The sequence below is a fragment of the Macaca nemestrina genome, chromosome 8 (genome assembly GCF_043159975.1).
Source record: "Macaca nemestrina isolate mMacNem1 chromosome 8, mMacNem.hap1, whole genome shotgun sequence".
Lineage (NCBI taxonomy): Eukaryota > Metazoa > Chordata > Mammalia > Primates > Cercopithecidae > Macaca > Macaca nemestrina.
This window is the reverse complement of record NC_092132.1, coordinates 39,089,031-39,112,513: the sequence shown is the minus strand read 5'-3', so window position 1 is coordinate 39,112,513 and position 23,483 is coordinate 39,089,031. Positions and strand designations below refer to the sequence as shown.

General features: G+C 37.1%; 1 protein-coding gene across 2 annotated transcripts in view; it reads left to right on the top strand.

The window, feature by feature from the left end:
• Window positions 1-23,483, top strand: part of LOC105475999 (oxidation resistance 1) — a 469,579-nt gene that overhangs the window by 63,336 nt on the left and 382,760 nt on the right. For both annotated transcript variants that reach the window (XM_011731544.3, XM_011731541.3), the window contains exon 2: window positions 23,323-23,479. In XM_011731544.3, the coding sequence (XP_011729846.1) occupies window positions 23,457-23,479 (23 nt within the window). In that variant the 5' untranslated portion in view covers window positions 23,323-23,456. The remainder of the gene's footprint in view (window positions 1-23,322; window positions 23,480-23,483) is intronic.

Genomic DNA, 23,483 nt, shown 5'->3' with positions numbered 1-23,483 from the left:
CTCTCATTATGAAACAACTTCTCAGATGCCTATTGATCTGGGTTTAAAAAATACTTAAACACTGTCAGAATGTGTTATATGTAGTCTTAAGTATCTCAGAGTTTCAAACATAAATGTTCTTCAGGTCATGTCTTTTCCTTCATGATATGAAGAAAAAAATAAAATATTCTTCTTAACAAAGAAAGTGGAAGTATGAAGTCTCTATTGGAAATCACCTTTCTCTTATGTTGATGTATAAACAGAACTCCATATCTTGTCTGGTTATAAGCACTGTCAGGATAATTTTTATTTTAATAGTTAAAATTGTACATAATAAAGAATTATAATAGCTATTTAAAACACTAAAAGTTAATGTGGCTTTTTATAGGTTTAGGAGAATAAATACTGAACTCTTTTGTGGGAAAACTCAGAGCATTCACTGTTCTGGTTATATCTGAAGTTATTTACAAGTATAATTCATGAACTTCTATTTTATCTGTTAAACACAATTATAGGAGGCCATTGTTTTGGACTGAGCTCCTGTTCCGGGCCCCAACAAACCAGACCAAACCAAAATGGAGTCACTCATGCTAAATGCCAAATAATCAAACTGAAACTTTAAAGGAGCATATGGAGTCCCAAGCAGACCAGTTTTTCCTCAAAATAGGAGATTCTATTCTACCTGAATCAGCTCCATAAGGAAGTCCAGTCTGATTTAGCCCTTACCAAAAAAAAAACGTAATCTAGGGCCAGGCGTGGTGGCTTATACCTGTAATCCCAGCACTTTGGGAGGCCGGGGTCAGGAGATCACCTGAGGTCAGAGGTTTGAGACCAGCCTATTCAACATGGTGAAACCTAGTCTCTACTAAAAATATAAAAATTAGCTGGGCGTGGTGGCCCACACCTGTAATCCCAGCTACTTGGGAAGCTGAGGCAAGGGAATCACTTCAACCTGGGAGATGGAGGTTGCAGTGAGCCAAGATCATACCACTGCACTCTACCCTGGGTGACAGAGTGAGACTCCATCTCAAAAAAAAAAAAAAAAAAAAAAAAGGTAACCCAGTGTTAACCAATCAATTTTTTCCCATTGTTCTGTTTCCTTGTTCCCACTTTTTAAAAAAACCACTGTTCTGCTATAGCCCAGTGGGAGTTCTCATTCTTTTTTATAAAATGGAGGCGATTGATTAATGAGTCTCAAATAAAAGCCAATTATATCTATCACTAAATTTGTTGTAATTTTATCATTTGACATATCCTAAACCCTCCGTGCCTTATAACTTGTAATTCTCTAAAACATATTTTGTGATTCTTGGTATTTATACCAAGAATTTCTCTCTCTCTGTAACTCTCTCACTCACTCACTCTCTCGCTCTTTAATTTAGTCTCTGGTCCCTATCTGATTATTTCACAGATAGGACTGCGAATACTGTCTGTCTCTTCAAGCTCCTCTCATCAAAAAAAGGAATTTACACATATTACATATATGAACAGAAATGTGTTCTCCCCAGTTTTCTCTTAGTTTAATGCTGCTTCTTTTCTTAAAGGAAAATTTGCATTTTGCATTTCATGTTTCCCTTTAAGAACATACTTACATACTTTTATGTCCACATTGGGAAATTTATTTGAAATACGGCTCTTTGGGGATCATTCCCTAATTGCATCTATTCAGCCATAAATATTGATAAATACAACAAAATCACAGATAAAATAGATAATCAATAATCATTATAGAGACTAGCATGTGCTGCTGTTGAGATACACATATTTAATAAGTCATACTGGCCCTTTAGCTGTACCTAAAACATGACAAATCCATTTTGTGTCGGAGCCTTTATTCATTATTCTTTCTTCCTTTGATTAAAAAAACACTTCTTTCTATGGTAAATGGGATATTTTGTAGATCATAAATTCGTTAGTAAAACTCTGAAGAAGGTACTATTGCTTTCTCCATTTTACAGATAATAAAACTACAGCAGAGAACTTAGCTTTTGAAGGATTAAATGAGATAAAGTACTTAGAACAAAGTCTAAAATGTAGTAAGCACTATACATATTATCGTATGTAAATGTGAATCAATAAATATTAGCTTTTATGATCTGATATGTAAACGTTTTTTGCATTTTTGTAATTCTTTTCCCAAAGTCACTTTACAGAACACAATTTTCTTAGCTGATGAAAGAATTGTTATAAGCTTCCAGCCTAAAGCTCTTCTGTAGGCAAGCTGTAAAACCATCATTCAGAAGTTTTAACTGTTTTCCCTGAATCCTTATAACCATAGCTCTGGTTTTCGTACTACAGTGATTAGCAACAGTCAACTGATAGGATGTCATTGGAGCAGTTATGAGGGAAAAGAAAGAAAAAAAAACCTTCTGACTTTAATGGATCATAATAATGACCTGCCACCCTAAGTCACCAGGAAGCACTTAAATTATCTTTACTTTAGTCCATTAAAAAAGCAAAGGTATGTGTAATTATATGCTTTAGAAGTTCTACCTGAGCTGCTGAATACCGTATCTTATTTTCTTTTCTTTTCTTTTTTTTTTTTTTTTTGAGACGGAGTCTCGCTCTGTCGCCCAGGCTGGAGTGCAGTGGCCGGATCTCAGCTCACTGCAAGCTCCGCCTCCCGGGTTTACGCCATTCTCCTGCCTCAGCCTCCCGAGTAGCTGGGACTACAGGCACCCACCACCTCGCCCGGCTAGTGTTTTGTATTTTTTAGTAGAGACGGGGTTTCACCGTGTTAGCCAGGATGGTCTCGATCTCCCGACCTCGTGATCCGCCCGTCTCGGCCTCCCAAAGTGCTGGGATTACAGGCTTGAGCCACCGCGCCCGGCCCGTATCTTATTTTCAATGCAACTTTTAAGAATCTTCAAAATCCATAAGTACTTCAGAAGAAAGTTTAAATTGTCCCCTTTCATATTTTCTGCCTGAGTATAATTTTCCTAGATAGGCCTTTCCTGATCACCACATCTAAAATAGTAGCCCCTATAATCCACTAGCCCCTTACATACTTGCTGTGTTTTTCTTCATAGCATTATGATTTCTTGATATTATATATCCCTGTCATTTAGTTATTATTGTCTTTTGCCTCCCCTAGGATATAAATCACAACAGCTTTTTGTGACAATTGTGGTGAAACAGCTTTTTCCTGGTTTTGTGCTATATTCATGGCACTTAGAACAGTTCCTCTCATATATAGACATTCAAATATGTGTTGAATGAATGAATGAATAAGGAATATAAACCACCAAGGAACACAGCAGGAAACAATGATTTACATTTATACTATCGACTATAATTTTAGGAATCTCAAACAATTTTTTCTTAAAGCCTCTGTATTATTCAACATTTACTGATATTTGCAAAAAGTTTATAGCAAATCTTAGTATAATCTCAAAGATACATTGGGTAAACTTGCATTATTCATAATGTAGACTAGGCAAATATAAACACAGTACATGAAGATACTAAGTGATAAGCCCAAGCTTGAACATCTTGTCTGCCTTAAAAGCAGTCAACATATTTCAACTGCTGCTACTAAAAGTTTCATTTTACTTATTATGTAAAAATGTGAAGACATTCCAATATTTTTTCTCTGTCATCTCTGTATTTATAGCCTTCACCTTACTTAATTTTATATCTTGGGAATAAGGCTACTATTTTCCAAATAAATGTGCTCATATATCTAAAACAACAGTAAATGCTATATATAAATATGAGATACAAATTCAGGTTAATGAGACTTGAATAAGATTAAGACAAAAAGGAAAATATTTAAAATAGTACATCTTTTTAAAAATACTTACATATTGATATCCTCATTTATTCAATTAGCCACTCTACGTACATATATATATATACACACACCCGCACCCACATATACTTTCTAACAAACAGTATTATTAAAAGACAACTAAATGTGATAGAATATATGTTAATGAAGCAAAGATAAATAATATAGTCTCACATTTCTCGAGGGACTTCAGTTGGGGAATACAGGAATATCAAATATCTGAATGTGTCTGCACACACACATACACCATATATATATTTAGTGTTCTGTCCTGTTCACCATCTGCTACTGCTTCCCACACAAGTTCTTCTATCCTCTGAAAGCTCTATTCTTCTATCCTCCTGACTGCCAACCAAATGATCTCTCCTCTAAAGGAATTAGAGGCCATACATTTGCTTAGTCATAAGTACCACCGTTTCCCATTTTCCCATTTCTGTATTTAAAAAGTGTTTCTCTATCTGCATCCAAGATCACCTCCTTTTGTCAAGCCTCAGAGGAGGTTTTCTTCTCTTTTTCTGGACTAGGACCATCCTTCCATCTGTATCCCCCACCTCTTTTTTTTTTTTTTTTTAGATACAGAGTCTTGCCCTGTTACCAGGCTGGAATTTAGTGGCTCCATTATAGCTCATTGCATCCTTGAACTCCTGGGCTCAAGTAATCCTCCTGCCTCAGCCTCCAGAGTAGCTAGGATTACAGATACATACCACCATGCCCAGCTGATTTAAAATTTTTTTTTTTTTTGGTAAAGATGATGTCTCACTATATTGCTCATCCTGGTCTCAAACTCCTAGCTTCGTGAGATCCTCCTGCTTTGGCCTCCCACAGTGCTGGGATTATAGGTGTGAGCCACTGAACCTGACCCTGTCTATATCCTTGATCTGATCTCTTCTCTCCAGGAATTTTCTTGCTTCTCTTTTCTTTTCTTTCTTTCTTTTTTTTTTCCCTCAAGACAGAGTCTTGCTCTGTTGCCCAGGCTGGAGTGCAATGGTGCTATCTCGGCTCACTGCAACCTCGGCCTCCCAGGTTCAAGCAATTCTCCTGCCTCAGCCTCCTGAGTAGCTGGGATTATAGGTGCCCACCACTATGCCTGGCTAATTTTTTTTTTTTTTTTTTTTTTGTAGTTTTAGTAGAGACGGGATTTCGCCATGTTGGCCAGGCTGGTTTTGAACTCCTGAACTCAAGTGATCCACCTGCCTCGACCTCTGAAAGTGCTAGGATTATAGGCATGAGCCACCACAACTGGCCTCTCTTTTCATTTTTTATATATTTTGTTAGCTTTTCCCTCTCTACTGGCTCTTTCCCATACCCTGTATCTCGCCTCTGGGTTGTTTTTCACAGTTCATCTGTGTGCAGCCCATACCAGTTTGAATCTGAGAGTCCATTGTGAGCATCTCTTCCCAACATTGCTTTCAGTGTCACACTGGTAGATTGAAATTGTCCTCACTATAGTGGGGTTTTTTATATGAGGGAATTCAGTGAATCAAATTCCCCTCTACTTTCCAGCACTGGTTAAACATTTACAGGCAAACTGCTGCTGTAGTCCCTCACCTTCCCTTAAAACCATGTTCTTGAAAAGAGTCTGCTCTAAATCTACCAGCTTCCTCACTTCACATCAAATCTCTGAAACTAGACAGCTGCCCTTGCCTCTACTGGAAGTCGTACACCCTGGGAGTCGTCTTAGACTCCTTGCTTTTCTTCACTCTGCAAATCCAGTCAGTCCCTGACTATCTTTCTGTCCCTCCTCCATCACTCCATTCTCACCCCCAGCTACCTTCTTTCAGGTCTTTACCATTTCTTACATGGATTTTTATAATCTTCTCCCAGTTTGTCCTCCTGCTTCCTGTCAGACTCAGCCAGTTCTTCCCAATGCCACTGGAATGGTGTGTTTTAAAAATCTAAACCTGATCAAGTTTCTTCCCTACTCAAAATCCTTCCATGGCTCTTCACAGCCTCTGGGATAATGTCTTTATTATATAATACTTCATCATTTACAAATAACAGAGGACCATGCCCAGATTGCTTAAGCAAAATGGAACTAATGGCAACTGAATATTCCAGAGAATGGATCTGGGTTGAATGATGTCAACGGGAATTTGTTCCTCTTCGTATTTCAGTTCTGCTTTCTATTGTGTTGGTTTCAGTCTCAGGTCCAGTGTGATAGCAAGGCGGTGGCTGCCACTGCAACTGCATAACCTCTCAACTTTAACATATAGCAAGAAAGAAACAGGAAACTCCAACCTTCCCATGAAGAGATTCATAATTATCTCATTGCAACTGGGCCATGCACCTACCCCAAAGGAATTGCCATTGCTAGTAAATTGTAATATATTGCTTGGCCTGTATCCAAGCCACATGAAAGTTAAGAGGGTATATCCTCAAATGGAAATTCAAACTCTTGCTGGAAGAATGGACACTAGGAAAACTACTACTTATAATGAAAGCATCTAATACGTATTTAGCGCTTTGTATATCTCAGGTAGTGCTTCAGTGTTTTGCATGTGTTTAGTTAATTTTTAAAACAACATCATGAGGAAGGGAGGGAACTGATATACAGAAGGCTTAGGTAGTTTAGCTAAGTTAGACACAGCAAATTACTGGTGTTTATTGCAAAATACAAATTTCTGAGAATGGGCCTTCCTTTACTTTCTTACCTAATAAATTCCTGAGAATATTTGGAAGCCAGATAACTGGTAGTTCAGTAACTAACTTAAATAATATAAAGTGAATGTGTTCCATTTTTAAAGAGCTAAAAACTACTGGAGATTTCTCACATTTCCTATGTTCCACAGCACCAGATGACTTTTAGAGTGCATAGAAATGTCAAAATGGCTGGGGTTCCCTGGTTTTAGGAGGTTAATAGCTCAGGATTGGGTTGGGGTGGAGATGTTAAGTCCTCAGCTGCTTGTAGCAGATATCTGCTTTCCATGAACTATAGTTTCTCTCCTAATCACTGCACAGGGATCAGGGTACAAAGATAGCTAGCCACCGTTTTTTTTTGTTTTGTTTTGTTTTGTTTTGTTTTTTTTTTTTGAGACGGAGTCTCGCTCTGTCACTCAAGCTGGAGTGCAGTGGCGCAATCTCAGCTCACTGCAACCTCCGCCTCCCAGGTTCAAGCGATTCTTCTGCCTCAGCCTCCTGAGTAGCTGAGACTACAGGCGCCCGCCACCACGCCCAGCTAATTTTTTGTATTTTTAGCAGAGACGGGGTTTCACCTTGTTAGCCAGGATGGTCTCGATCTCCTGACCTCGTGATCCGCCCGCCTCAGCCTCCCAAAGTGCTGGGATTACAGGCATGAGCCACTGCGCCTGGCCAATTTTTTTAAACTTCTGCTTGAGTGAAGAGGGAATTATGTAGGATTCTGGCCTTTCTCCCAGTAGAAACAGTGGACAGGAAGAATTTAGCCAGCTGATGCATGAAAAGTCAAATTTTCTATATAATATGTAACGCCCTTGTATTCCTTTCCAGTCTTACATCTTACCACATACCCCTCACATTCATCCTTTATTCTAAAATCCAGTATGCTTTCTCTTACATGCCTTTCACAATTCTTTTGTGTCTTGACAAATGCTACACCATCTGCACCTGACAGATCATCTCTCAAAGGTTGTGTCAAGTATCATCTTCTCAGTGAACACCTTGCTGGGATCACCCTCCTTGTGAGGAAACAGCTGCGCTTCCTTTTGTCTAATTGTACTTAAAAGAACATTTGCCATAGTTTCTATAACTAGTTACTGTGTTTTTGTATTTATGTTTGTCTACTTTTCTTATGCTGCAAGACCCTTGAGAGCAGGGAGCCTATTTTATTATTTCTTATATCCTTAGAAAAGTGCCTGACACATAGGAGGTGCCCAATAAATGTTAGATAAGTGAATGAATAACATAAGAAATATGCAGAAACTCTAACAGGGACTCCTAATTGACAAGAATTAACGCTGGCTAGAGCTAGGAGGGATGCGTTGGACAAAGCTTCTCTCTCTAAGATTCTAGATTTGAGACAATTAAACACATATATTCCTGCAATAAAGATAGCCTTTGCTATCCAAATATTTACTGTCACATTTTGTTAGAATTTTCACAAAAATTTTAATATCCAAATAGAAAATTCTACCACAGCATTTTTATAAGTGCAAGAATGGAAATGTTTAAGTCGTAGGTGAGTCCATGTAGGAGGATATAGAGTACCTCCATATAGAATCATGCCAATGTCTTCTAAGGAAGTAGAAACGCCTGTGAAGAAAGTTGGTGAGTACAAGAGGTCTAGAAAATCCCATGTATTAAAAGAAACATTGGTGCATAATATATACAGAGAAAGATTAACACATAAAACATACGTTTGATCATGCACATGGCTCTCTCCATAATGCTTGTATTTTCCACATGTAAGACAATTTTAAAATATATTATGATTATTGGCTTTTTGAAAGCTTCCCTGTGTCACTCAAGCATAACATGATATGTTTGAGAAGCTAGAGACCTATCTCATGTGGTGGGTAGACAATCAGAAAAATCGAAACCATGGATTACCTGCTGATGGCACTATAATTCTTTGAAGATCTGAAGGAGATGAAAGAATTTGATCATTCGGTAAAAAGTTGGCTTTCAGCTGAAATTCTGGACTAGTAGAAAAGATCAGAAAACTATGTAAGGTAGATAGAATCATTGGAATGGAGATCATAGAGGAGGCAACTTCTTGGTAATGGGGTTGCAGCAGTTTGTTTGTTTGTTTGTTTGTTTGTTTCCCAGTTAATTGCAGAAAACTATTGATAAAGGTAGCAAACAAATTTTCAGTAATATCAATTCTCTTGATATAATTTGGCTTTTTATAAATAAGTGTTATCAGAAGATAATAAAAAAGAGCTAGGGTATTACGAATCCAAAGATAGGCTCGTGTAACTTTTAAGTGAAAGTTGTAGAGGCGATAGTAAACTAAAACCTCTCTACTTGTATAAGTCTGAACACCCAGGACTATTAAGGAAATGTGGAAGGGTAAATTGTCTATTATGTGGTTCTTAAATCTAAAACTCGGTTGAAAAAGGAGGCATTCAGTCATTTTTCAAGGAGTCGTAGTTTCCAGTGGTCCATTTTTTAGGGGTGTAGAATCTTAGAACATAAAGAATTGTGACTGAGGTTTGGGTAAATTTCATTTAATAAAACAAATGGTTAACAAAGTTGCTGTGAAGAAACCTAGTTTGGATGACAAGCTAAGAAAATTTCTTTTATTTTTTTTTTTACATCAGCATGAATATCTGAATTATTTTTCCATCCCTAATTCATTTTGCCAGTGGCAACATCATCCCTCCAAGGATGCTGTGGATTCACTGAATCTTCAGTGGTACTCTCTGAGGTTTAGAGGCCCTTTCTGCTGAGTTCCAAAAAATGGAAGTTCTGGCTGGGCGCGGTGGCTCATGCCTGTAATCCCAGCACTTTGGGAGGCCGAGGTGGGCCGATCACGAGGTCAGGAGATGGAGACCATCCTGGCGAACACGGTGAAACCCCGTCTCTACTAAAAATACACAAACAAAATTAGCCGGGCGTGGTGGCGGGCGCCTGTATTCCCAACTACTGGGGAGGCTGAGGCAGGAGAATGGCGTGAACCCCGGAGGCAGAGCTTGCAGTGAATGGAGATCGCGCCACTGTACTCCAGCCTGGGCGACAGAGCGAGACTCGGTCTCAAAAAAAAAAAAAAAAAAAAGGAAGCTCTTTGGTGTTCGGTTTTAATTAAGCATGCCCGTGCCTGTAGAGTGAAAGCCAAAAGCTTTTAGAGAATAGTCAGTTCTTCTCCAGGCTCAATGAAAGGACTTAAGAGAAGCAAATTGATTTTGATCATGTTGTGCATTTTCCAATAATTCCCTAAAGAGGAAAACATTTTCCTAAGCAAAGAGTGACGTGCGGATTTCTTTTGTGATCCGTATTTGTGAAAAATGCCTCACTTCAGGATTGCAATATGCCCTAACAAATAAATACTGCCTGTGCCTGGGGGCTGAGTAGTGTTTATCACCAGAGAAGCTCTTACCCTCTTAGAAGTAGGCATTAGTTTTCTACTGTCTGTTGTTTGAGTATGAGTCAAACAGTAGATGCAGATGCCTTCACTGTCAAACAGAGGAAATATCAGTAACTTATATGACCTTTATAACATAGCCATTCAACTAAAATTGACTTAACAGATATTTATCGTTTGTTGATTGTAGGCAATAAACGATACTGCGTTGTACAGGGACTAGGAAAAAAATTAAGGTATAATTATTGTTCTTGAGGAAATAGTAGAACCCAGATCAAATAAGAAAATAAATAGTTATTGGGTTTATTTTGCTTTTGCACTTTTTCTAAAATATCTATAAATTATGAATTATATTTTATGTGACTATTACCATATCTGCTCTTTCATTGACTGTCATTTGTTATGACAAAAGGGTGCTCTCTGATCCCCATGGCTAGAAACTTCAAATTCAGTGTTTCTTAAGTAGACTTATATTTCTAAAATAAATATTTTTTAAGTAGGTAAATAATATCATATTATTAACATTTAGTGTTCACCTGTCACAGATAGGTAAACAATAACATGAGTTTTCTGATAAACCTTGCTGTATCAACATGTACAAAATGTATAAAATGTGAAGAGTACATATATGAAGGGAATTGAATTTTTCCAAGTTTTGAGTTAAAGTGGGTATTGATTTTTGAGCTAGATTTTGCAAGACTAATATTTCTGTTCAAGAAGGGAAAGGACATTCCTCGAAATGGGAACATAATAATCAGTTTGTTCATTGTAAAACATAAGGTCATGGATGCATTTAGTTGATTTGGAGAGAAACCAGGTACAAGTTGCCAGGTTTAGGGGACAGGATGGGTGGGATAGTTTAGGATGAATATCAACAAGGTGACTTGGGCTGTGCTATGAAGGACATTGAAGCAATGTCTGAAAAGTCTTCAGAACACACACACAAACACACACGCACACACCCCTACCTATTTATTTATTACATTCCTAAGTGCATTGTGTTCAAAAACTGGTTTTCTTTGATTTCTCCCATGTTAATTCAGAAAATTAACATGCTTATGCTCTGAGAATACAGAAAGATTCATTAAATGTGCCTAAGACATTTTCTCATTTGAAACATTTATTTTAAAAAATTTAATCTGCTGCTTTCTTTTTAAATTAAACTGTTTTTTGGCAATCTTTTTTATTGGGCAATCCACATGGGATTGAATCTTTAATGACTCATCAAAATCTATTGTAGATTCTAAAAACATTACAGAAACATCGATAAATATGTAAAAACAGCTGGTTTTGAGATATTCTACTTTTAAAAAATGTTAGTGCTACCCTTGAGTACAATAAAGTACACCTGAAAAACATGAGTTTCAAACTGAGAATTCTGTTTAATTTTTGGCTAGTTCCAAGTGAAGAACGCTGTGCTAGGCCTTCACCAGAGAGTGGAAACAAACATACTGAGCAGTAGTAATCGGAGGGAAGACGAGCCAGAAGATAAAGCATAGGCCACACTGAAGAGGATCCCAAGTGTAATAGTTAGGTTGTAGGAATAGTCATCAGAGGTTTTCTAAATAAGACATTTGTAAGTGCTTTCCCTTAATAAAATTACATTGCAATATGGATTGGAGGGTTAGAGGCCAATGCAATAATTTCCAGCCAGTGATGTGCAAACTGTGTACCAGGAACACCAGTGATCAGTGGAGAGGATTCAAGTATTTGCCAATGATATGTTCCCCATCAAACACTGAAGATTTTTTAATTTCAAGAATTTAACTTTTTAAAAAATTAAGAGGATTTTTTGATCGTTAGGTTTTTTGGATGATCAAAAAATCATAGTATTATATGTTCCCCATTAAACACTGAAGACTCTAAACTGCCCAAAGAATTTAACTTTTTAAAAAAATTAGGATGTTTGTCCATTCTTAAGATTTTAAAATATTATTCAGATGCTTTTAAAAATCTGAAAAAAATAAACCAGTCAAGACAAAAGATAATAAGGCTTGAATTTGGGGGATGGCAATCAGAATAAAGAGGAGAAAGTGACTTCAAGATATGCAATTGAGCGGTAAACAAACCAAAACAGAAACGAAAACAACCTCGGGCAAACATTTAATAAAAAATTAGGGAAAATTATTCTGGAAATCAAAGAAAAATATCAACTCCATAGATTAAAAATTTGAAAAAATATCTCCTGAGAAAATCACATTAGATAGAACTTTGAACAATATTACCATATGGAAAAATGATGATAGATCAATGAAGAACAGTGAAAGTTAGGAGACTTGGATGTTTCAGCACCCTGGAAGTCAAGGGTCACAAGTTACCCAAAGAGAGAGGGAAAGGAAAGGGATGGGGGTAGCAGGCAAAGGGAATAACGCATCAACATCCTATGAGCTAAAGAGGTGCAGGTACACTCAGGAAAATGCAAAGGAGAACTCAGGAACAAGTGGACGGAGTGGAATCTGACAGAAGCCTATTGGAATCAGTAGTTAAGTCAATACACAAGTTGACTGGTGATGAGAATTTTAGGGTGAAGCTCAGAAGACAAGAGTGGATGTAAAAAGGGGAAGGCTGTGGGTATAGGGTAATATTTGGTGGCATTTGTGAATGCAGGGAAGAAGTGAGACAAAGGAATAGTTTGAAGTCACAGCTGAGGCAAGGAAATATTGTATAGAATCAGAAACAGAGGAGAAAGAACCAGGAAGAGGCAGACATGAAAGACAGAGGCATCAAAGAAGCTTACAATCACATTAAAGTTCAAGAGAAAATGAGATGAACGCATAGGGACAAAAGTTGTCTTTACAGTTCATGTATGAATGAAATGATTTTTTTCTCAGAAAATTATAGCAATATCTGATATAGTTAATTATTCTGGAGAAAATATCTCAAACTGTTTTAGGGTGATCTTTGTTTGAAGTAATAATTTGTTTAAAAGTTGCTCTAAGGTTCATAACTGTTTAGTTCTCTGGCTATGGTAAATACTTCCTGTAATTTGAACATGAGGATATTTCTGAAGCGGGTGCTTAGGCTAATCACAAATATAGCCACATTGCTGTCATAAATGCTTTAGACTAATTACTGACATGCTCAATTGAATACTAATACCTCCCATGAAATGACTTTAATACAAGTAAAATGACAGCTGCACTGCAGTGAGAGGACACATAAAGCTTTGCATCAGTTTGTCTCCTAGGTTACCATCTGTGCTGATCTGAAGTTTCAATGTGTGGGATATCTCAACCTGTGCAAAGACTGTATTTTCAGGATAGGTATCAATAGGATATAAAAGCCGCTTGGAAACTACTTGAGCATTTCTTTGGGATACAGCCATGCTGACCTTAATCATTCAGTTGTTCTAGAGAGACACATATCTGTGTTCTGTTAGAAGTATTGTGCAACGATTGTGGAAATAGAATGTCAGGATTATTTGGCTCCACTTTGCATATACAAACAAAAAGATGTGAATTTACATGTTGTACAACTGAACTACATTCTGGATAAAACTGAGGGGCAGATTTGAAAAATTGGATGTCTTCTACTCTAGAGTTTTCATAGTTATTATTTCATAATTAATATTCATTTCAAGCAAATATTTAAAAAGCTGTAAAAGTATAGACATTTTAGGAGTCTAGAACCTATAAATATGGCCCCAAATGAAAGAAATGGTGTTTTGATATTCTAAAAGGAAAAGAGAGACTGCTCTTAGTTCAAAATTGTATAGAATTTAACATTTCTTAATCTAAAACGTTTATCATTTTTTCAACAAATGTTGATTGAATACCTTCCCTGTCCTAGGCACTGTGCTAGGCCATAGGTTTGCAAAGTCATTAAAGCTTGCTGTCTGTCCTCAAGAAATTTACAACGTCGCTGGAAAACAGATCAGCCCAAGGAATTAAATCACCCTTTCTGAAGGTTGTCATGGAATAAGAACAGGATGTTGTGAAACAACACAGGGGTTGCACATAATGAGGATTAGGAAAGTTTGGAAGAAATGATGTCCATGTTGAGATATGATGAGTTAGAAGTTAGCTGAGCAGAGGGGAAAGGAAAGGGATGAGTGTAGCAGACAAAGAGAAAATAGCACATCAAAGTCCTGTAAGCTGTGGAGACACAGATGCATTCGGGAAAATGCGAATCAGCTTAGCTGAAATATAGTGTGCTTTGGGGAGCAGGGGAAAAGGAAGTAAGGGTCTCAGTGAGAGAAGGTGGAAAGGAAAGCAGGTGTCAGATCACCTTGAGTCTTGTGAACCATCTCAGGGAACTGATACTTTACTGTGAGAGCAAAATAGAGCAATTAAAGAGTGTTGGGAAAGACATCTATTACCACCAGCGTCTCCTTGTTCTTCCTCATCATTGTCATCATCATCATCGTCATTATCGTTGTATGAACTCACTCTGTGGCAGGCAATATCAAGTTAGTTCATACATTTTTAAATAAAATTTTTATTATGATCTTATTATTACATCTAATATTCCTATTTTACAGATGAAGAAATAAGCAAGGAATGCACTTAGTTTCCCCGAGTTCATAGTTACCAATAAGCACAGTTGGTAATCGCACCCAGGAGTTTCTGATACCATAGTAGTCCCTGCCTCTCTACTCTGCAGTTCTTAGTAGAAAATGACCGTGTTCCACCAAGAGCACTCAGTTTGCAGTGTATTGCAGATGATGTATTAGATGACAGCTAAACTGGAAAGAGGGGCTAGTTATGATGTCATTGTTATTAATCAGGCATCAGAAGACAGTGGATAGAGGTAGTAAGAATGGAGAAAAGTGGATGTATTCCAAAGATATCTCAGAGGTAGAGTCAACCAGGCTTAGTGATTAACTGGATGGGTGGAACAATATACTTCTGACTTGGATGATGAGTATATTTCAGGAAGTGTATTTGTAAAATCCACTGGATATGTTGGTTCTCCAAGAAGCAGTAATGTCAGAAAGATTACATTTATACATTTCTGGTAGGAATGTAAATTAGTACAACTTCTATGAAAGGGAGCTTACCAGTGTGTTTTAGAATTTAAAATGTGCATAGGATTGACCCAGAAATTTTATGTGTAGGTATTTATCCACAAATATAAAACGATTTTATATCATGTGTATGAGGATATACACTGCAGCATCTTATGTAATTGCAAAATATTGCATACAAACTTAATCTCCCTCAGTATAGGACTGGCTGATGATTTTGGGTAAATCCATTCAATGAAATGCTCTAAAATCCTGAATGGGAAGGAGGCATCTCTGTATGTGTATTGATAGGGAAATGTTGTATATGTACATGATTTTATGACTATGTATATAGAAAATAAAGGTGTAGGTAAACCTGTATATATTAGGCTACCATTTTATCAAAGCCAAGTAAATAGAGAGATATCGAACTAGATATAGATATAAATCTGATAGCAGGGTACAGAGGACAGAAAAGGGAGAGATGTTTATTCTTTAGCATATATCCTTTTGATTTTACTCTATAAGCATAGATTTCTTATTTTAAGAATTAATAACAAGATAGCACAAATTATAAAAATGCAAGGCAGAACCCCCTCTTTTAAAATCTTGTCTCTAGAGAAAGTTTATCTTAAGGGAAAAGTAAAACTGTTAGTTTGGTTTCCTTGTTTATGTTGTGCCTCATTAAGAGTTTAACTATGGGCCAAGGCGTGGTGGCTCACGCCTGTAATCCCAGCACTGTGGGAGGCCAAGGAGGGCAGATCACCTGAGGTCAGGAATTTGAGAGAACAGCCTGGCCAACATGTCAAAACCCCATCTCTACAAAAAATACAAACATCAGCCGGGCGTGGTGGCGCATGCCTGTAATCCCAGCTACTGGGGAGGTTGAGGCAGGTGAATTGCTTGAACCCAGGAGGAAGAGGTTGCAGTGAGTTGAGATCACCCCACTGTACTCCAGCCTGGGCGACTCCAGCCAGGGTGACAGAGTAAGACTCCGTCTCAAAAATAATAATAATAATAATAGTAATAATTTAACTATGTAGACAATCAGTTTTCACAGGAAAAATAATATCTTTCCTCAATGATTGACTTATATGCTTCCAAAGTCCTGGAGTTCCAAAAATTCATAATTCAAGTGTAAGAATATAATAATGTCACTATTTAAATTATTATTTTTGAGTCATTCAAGTCATTGTTGCTAACATTGTATTTAGTTCATTTTTTACATTAAAATTTTTTTCTTATTTTTTAATTGGCAAATATAATTGTATATATTTATGATATACAACATGATGTTTTGATATATGTATACACTGTGCAATGGCTAAATCAAGCTAATGAACATGTCCATTATGTCACTAATGTATCGTATTTTTATGGTGAGAACATTAAAAAAAATCTGCTCTCTCAGCAATTTTCAAGAATGCAATACGTCCTTATTAACTATAGTCACCGTGTTTGTTGTACAATAGATCTCCTGAACTTATTCCTCCAGTCTAACTGAAATTTTGTGGCACTCAACATCTTCCCAATCTCCCCCACTGCCTCCAGCCTGCTGCCCCTAGGAACCACCATTTTACTTTCTGCTTCTATGAGTTCTGCTTTTGTAGATCTCACATACGACTGAGAGCATACAATATTTTTCTTTCTGTTCCTGGCTATTTTAGTGTACTATCTTTCAGGTTATCCAAATTGTTACAAATGACAGAATTTCTTTCTTTTGAGAAATGTCCATTCAGGTCCTTTGCCCTTTTTTTTTTTTTTTTTTTTTTTTTTTTTTAATGGAGTCATTTGTCTTTTGCTATTGAGTTTGTTTGAGTTCCTTATATGGTTTTGATATTAACCCCTTTTCAGTTATCTTGTTGGAAAATGTTTTCTTCCATTCTCCCTTCTCTTGTTAAGTTCTCTGGCTGATGGGATTACTCCAGGATCATTATGGAATGGGGTTGGATCTGGGTCATGTTACTGCTTCTGGGTATGCAGCAGGGTCCAAGGTTGACAGGCCTGGTACAAGGGTTCTAGTGGGCAAGGATCCCCCCTGGTCCCTTGGTGGACTGGGATGTCTCCAGGACCTTGGTCCACAGAGCTGGTTCTGGGATAAGGACCTGCTTCAGGGTCCACGGATGGTGGACTGTTACTACATGTGTGGATGAGAGTGGCTAGGTCGCTAGGTCACTAGGAAGGCTACATCTACACTGCTGCTACATGGCTCACAGGTCCCTGGGAAGAAGTGTGGCATCCTCTATGTCCCTGGGAAGGCTCCATCTGGGTCACTGTGTGGGCCCCTAGACAGCCCCTACTGCCCTGGTCTGTGGCTGAGGGGGATTGGAACCAAGTCATGGGGCTGCTTCAGGATCTCCAGCTGAGACTAAGTCTTCAAGTCTGTCTCTGGAGTCATGGACAGGTGTGTCTCCCAGCAGGTGCCTGAGCAGAGAAGCCTGCTCTCAGGTTGCAGTTGAGAGGGGCTGGAGCCTAATGCAGTGCTATTTTAAGACCCACAGGGGGCCAAGGTCAGAGTCAGCCTGCAGGAGCACTGACCAGCTTGTCTCCCTCCAGGTGCCTCTGTGGGCAAGACTTGTCTCAAGCTGCAGGTGAGATGGGCTGGAACCACTTCTCAGGGTTGTTTCAGGATCTGCTGTGGGACCTAGGTCAGCTGGCCTTCCTACAAGGCAGGACGTGAGTCTCTTTGAGTCCCTGGGCAGGCAGAACTACTTTCTGGCTGCCCTTAGTGTATTAACACCTGGAGAGTTCTTGGTACTTAGCTAGACGCTCTGGAGTTTGAATATAAAAGACACAATTACTGACCTTTGAAAAAACAAAAGTCATATGAAAAACGCAGCACACATTTTAATGTGAAATGTATTGTAGTTGTAGATTGCTTCAGAAGAGGGGAGATCAGAGAAGCATGAAACTATCTGGCAAGAATTCACAGGATCCATGGACCTTGTATTGATTCTGGAAGAATTTGGATAAGTGAGATTAGAGGGGAAAGAAAACTTCAGTACAGAAGATTAGAGGGGAAAGAATACTTCAGAAATGTACAGTATATTCAGAGCTCAGGTATAAGCATTATAAGTAAGCAAACTCAAGCAGAGTAGAGAGCCTCGGCTGGGAAGTATCAATAAGGTAAGTTTATGGGGAAACCGGAAAACAAGAAAGAGGCTTTAGATTTGATGTGAAAATCAAAAGGAGTCCACCTTGTAAAACTCAAAAGAGTCTAATATTTCTTTGATAATTTGTTCTGCTAACATTTGTTTGAATCTCTAGCATAAAAGTCTTCTCTTCATACCACTTGCATTTTATTCTTCATTTCATGCCCATTATCTCTTGTAGTGCCCTGAGTGCAGTTCAAATATATATGTACCTCATTACATGCACAGTACATCTCTTAAAACAAAATCCAATGGACCCTTGGATATCCCAGTTTGAAATTGTCTATAATGTTTAATAACCCCTTTGGAATTGAAGCCTAACTTTCTGCAGGCAAAGCAATGTAATTCACTGTGTACACTTAATGCTTATGGTGCTTATGATCAAAACCTTGAACCATTTTGGTTCTTCTTCCAAGAACCGTTTTTATAGATTTATTGTTTTAAATATGAAATATAGAAAACCTGTATTTATTATGTGGTAGATTACTTAAACTGATATTCATAGAATTTTAAGGTCTTAATGATATTAGAAGCATCTAGGTATGCATAGGAGTAGGTTAGAAAAATGTGTCTTTTCCTTAAATAAAATCAGAGAAGATTTGTGAAATGGCAAAGTAATTACAACTAAATGAATTTATTAGAATATAGTATTTTTTTTCAGATGGATTTGAATCCTAAAATCTCATTCATGAATAAAATGATTAAAATAATTATTTTGGTAAAGTATCATCCCAGTAATCCATTGTTGTATTCAAGGACTCTTCACATTTTAATAAATAGGTTAAAAGAGAGAGGGTTTATTAAATTCACATGCTATATTCCTTAATAGTGCACTAAAAGAATGACCTAAAGAGAAGAATTGTGTCTATGCTTATAGCTTATATCATAGCTGGGCATTCAGGGGAAGTCAAATCACTCCATATATTTTTAAAATCTTCCTCTAATATGAAGATAGAGTCTTTCTCTTGTGAAAAAGGGGCAGATCTCATTCTTAGCAATGTTAGAATTTTGGCTGAAAGCTATGAATTCATACGTAAGTGTGGAGAATGATGTTGGAGATTTGTGTTAAGATTATGAATCACCAAAATGAACACAAAATTTAAACTTGTGTGAAGATTTTAAAGATGTTTTCTCTGGAAAGATTACATTGATAAGCAATCAATCATTTAAATGTAATTAAAAAAATAACAAGCCCAATACAGGGTTTTTTAAAAAAATCACATCATAAACATGTAAATATAACAGGCTTTTGAATTGTTTTCAACTCAGTAAGCTTTGAGTGCCTGGTAGGCACATTGTGCCTGTCCTTGACAAAATAAATCAGATAGTTATAAGTTGTAAAAGAAAAGGAAAGATGACATAACACCAAAATGACTGTTAGAGTGATTAGTATAATTGCTATGAATGGTCACTATAAATTTTTTGTGTGTGTTTGAATATTTACTTCTTATAAACTTGTAAGATTTCTTTTCTTTTTAATTTTTTTTTAATTTTGGTGTCATCAGAAAAAATGCAATTCTTTAATATTTATTTCATTTCAGAAATATACCTATAAGCTTATCAAATTCCAAGTTGGTAGTTATTGTAGGTAAAGGACATTGAGCAAAGATTGCACTTTTAAACATTATGGCTAGGATCTTAGGAAATTATCCTGAACTTTAAAGACTCAAAACAATAACCTGTCAAAGAAAAAATGCAGCAGACAGAGCTAAGCAGCTGCGAGGAAAACTGGATTCCACATTATTGCAATAGAGGAGAGAGACTGAACACAACTCCACTAAAACAAAAGGCAGAAGTGTTTTTAAGTGCTGGATTGAGCTAGCAGAAAAGTTCTAGAGGACATTGCGGGAGGGCATGGTTGGTCAATTTGATTATGCCATCTTTGTTTACTAATTGGCACTTATTTAAATTAGACTTCTACCCTCCCACAGGGAGAGGCAGCTAGCAAAGCTGTCTTTTTCAATGGCTACATTTTAAAGGGATGGCTCCCAGGTCCTTGAGAAATACGTTATTGGATTATGAAACTGACAGGTGGTTGACACAAGATTTACATCTCAAAGGGGCAGAGAATGGATTTACAATTGCAAGTTTCCTGAAGTAAATATCCTAAGGAAAAGGAAGTTAGGAGGCCATAGACAGGAAGAAAGCCACCTAAAGTTTTGTCAAACTGAGGGAAACATTAAGGCTATCTTGGTCAACTCTTCAGTTATATTAAGTTGTACCATATACATTGACAATACTTGACCATCTTTGACCTACAAAAGCAATAGGTTCATATGGCTCTATCTAAGATCCTAAGATCCAGTTTGTTTTTGTATTATTTTTACATTCTGCAGAAGCAAACAATTCTTGACTTCTGGTTTTTAGTTTTACACTTTCTTATTTCAAAAAGAACTTGGAGGGATTTTATGTGTATTTACGTTAAATAATATATATATATGTATGCATATGTTTGTATATATCTCTGTGTTTATTTTAAAAAGGTTAAAATTGAAGTTGGCAAAAAAAAAAAGGTTAGCAGAAGTCTTTAATAGTTCTTAAAGAAATGTCACAGGTTTGTTTCAGAGCTTCCCATAAATTAATGCAAGGAAAGAAGTGTAGTAAGTTGCAGTAATGACCCTAGGAGAAAAGCAACCTAGAAATTTAGAATAATAGTTTTACAGGTGTTGAGACCTAACACGATTTTTTCCTTTAAGTGCTCATAAAGGCAACATTTGTGTGTTGGCAACTTGTCCACTAAGCCTAATAGTTGACTTCATAGTCTGGGTTTTTGCTTGTTGGTTATTTTTTTAAAATGATGTCTCTTGATGCAAACTTGGCAAAACTCCAAAATGTAATTTAGTAAAAGCATTTCAATTAGGTATGAAAATAACAACATCCAGATAACACAGTTACCTAAAGATGGAATTAAATATATCTAGAAGAATGAATTGCATTAGACAATATTCCATATATGTGTGTGTATATATATGTGTGTGTATGTGTATATATATATTTGTGTGTGTATATATATGTGTGGGTATATGTGTATATACATATATTTTTGGGTAACTGAACCCTTGAAAAAAATCGGGCAATACACCTTGGAAACTTTTTAAGTTAACTGTTGTGGTGTCAGAATTTGGAGTTCCTTTGTCTTTACAGATGTAAGTCTATATGCTGTAACAATTTTACCAAGGACAGGATAGATAGCCCCTTTTGGAATGTAAACAGACCAGTTAGGATGTGGATGAAACTTCATAGCTGCTTACTTCACCAGCAGGCCAATATTATTATTCCAGCAGTCAGGGTCTGGGTAAAATTAGAATTAATTAAAATCATGGTTCTTGCTTTATTCCTTGATAGCCACTCATATGTGCTTGTATGCACACAACAATTTTCAGAGTGTGTTTTATTTTTGTCCTTTTTTAAAAATGTGATGGCCTCTATGTTAAATGGTGGGTTCTTTATTTGTAAATACTATATTTTATTAATCTTTGTATCATTAATACTTAGAGTAATAGGGCACGAGAAATATTTTGTTTGCTTATGAATGACTTAAGGAAGCTGAAGTTTGATATTTAAAATTATAAATATAAAATGTAAAATTATCAGTAAACAACGGACTGTTTCCATCTCTCCTTTGTCTCATGTTTTCCACTTTGCACTCAGTAAAAGCCACACAACTTTGAGGGTCAATGTCACCGAGTGTCAAACGTGGTGCCGACGCTGTTACTTTTCTGCCAGTATCCACTTTCCCACCTTCCTTACCGATAAGCACTTTGGTTGACAGGACACTAGATGCCCCAAATAATGCCTGCATTTTCCAATTGTCCTTAGAGTAAGAGTGGCCAAGTGACTAAACTGTGGCCAATAAAATGTAGGCAGAAATGTCATGTGTAAATGTTAGGAAGCATCCTTCTTTCCTTCCTCCTCCTTTCTGCTAGCAGGAATGCAGACATGTTCGCTGGAGCTCAGCAACCTCTTGGACCATGAAGGGAACACATGATTGAGAAGGGTGGAACTACAAGAAGGAAGACACCTCCTTCCCTGGTGTCCATGGAGTTGCCATATATGCCTTGGCCTTCTTAGGTCGAGATTTATTTGTATGAGAGAAAAATAAACTCTTTTCTCAGCCATTTTATTTAGGGTTGCATTTTCTTAAACTTATAGCCAAGCCTAATGGTAGTCATTTGGAACACATCTTTGGAAATCTTTTCCAATTCCCTAAGACTGGGCTGGAAGCCCCCTCTTCTGTGCCCCCACATGCCCTGGATGTACCTTTAGTAGAACACTTTCCCTATTTTATTGAAATCATCTTATTTTACATAAAACATTATTTGAGGACAAGAACAATGTCTTATTCATTCATCCCTGAGCTATAGCTAGGATAGTGTATGTTCACATAGAATATGCTCAATAGGGATTTGTTTAATTGAAAAACAGTGGATTAATGACCTGACTGAATAAAGTGCTAACAGTACTATGGAATTAATTTGATTGATTTTGATTCGAAATCATAGGACACTATAGTAGGTGTCAAAATATATGTGTGGAGATGTTTGTCATATTTGTTACATAAATAACACCCTGGCTTATCTCCCCCATGTTAATCAATATAAATCATTTTTCCTATTATTTAGTGACTACTTTAACTCACTAAATTATTTACTGAATAATTTTTTGTTAAAGCCTTGGGTGTGATGGTAACTCGTGTCATGGAATTCTTTCCTTTCTTTCTTTCCTTTCTTTCTTTCCTTCCCTTCCTTCTTTTCCTTCCTTTCCTTCCCTTCCTTCCTTTCCTTCCTTTCCTTCCCTTCCTTCCCTTCCTTCCTTTCCTTCCTTTCCTTCCCTTCCTTCCCTTTTTTCTCTTCCCTCCCTTCCTTCCTTCCCTCCTTCCTTCCTTCCTTCCCTTCCCTTCCTTCCCTTTTTTCTCTTCCCTCCCTCCCTCCCTCCCTTCCTTCCTTCCTTCCTTCCTTCCTTCCTTCCTTCCTTCCTTCCTTCCTTCCTTCCTTCCTTCCTTCCTTCCTCCCTCCCTCCCTCCCTCCCTCCCTCCCTCCCTCCCTCCCTTCCTTCCTCCCTTCTTTCCTTCTTTCTTTTTTATCTGCTGTGGGCTAATCAGGATCTTTGTTCTAATCTTTTTATCTCAGGTATGTAAAACTGATTTGGAGAGTATAACCTTATGAAAAAATATTTGGTTCCTCCAAATCACATTCTCTTGTTTCCCTGAATTCTCTACTTCGGGGATTGAACGTTTTATTAACCTTTCAGATGGTTTTAAAAGTAAAGCATTCTGCTCATCATATGGTTGGTTTAATTTTATCTTTGGTTTATTACATGTCTTACATTTTAAGAAAAAAATAATATTTTTTGTGTATATCTTATACCATGACAAAACCATTGATTTGGATGAAATAAATCTGTGAGAAACCATATAGACCAGGTACTAGAGATATTCATTTATTTCTTTTCTTTATAGGTCCTCTCAAACTGTGAGTAACTGAGTGGTTTGTGCATCATTCCAGAAGCAAAGCTAAAATTTTTAGCGGTGTGACTTGACCTGCTAATTCCCTGTTCTGGAATCAAGAGAAGACTCCTCGACAAGTTGCTGCAATGTCTGTATCTAATCTGTCATGGTGA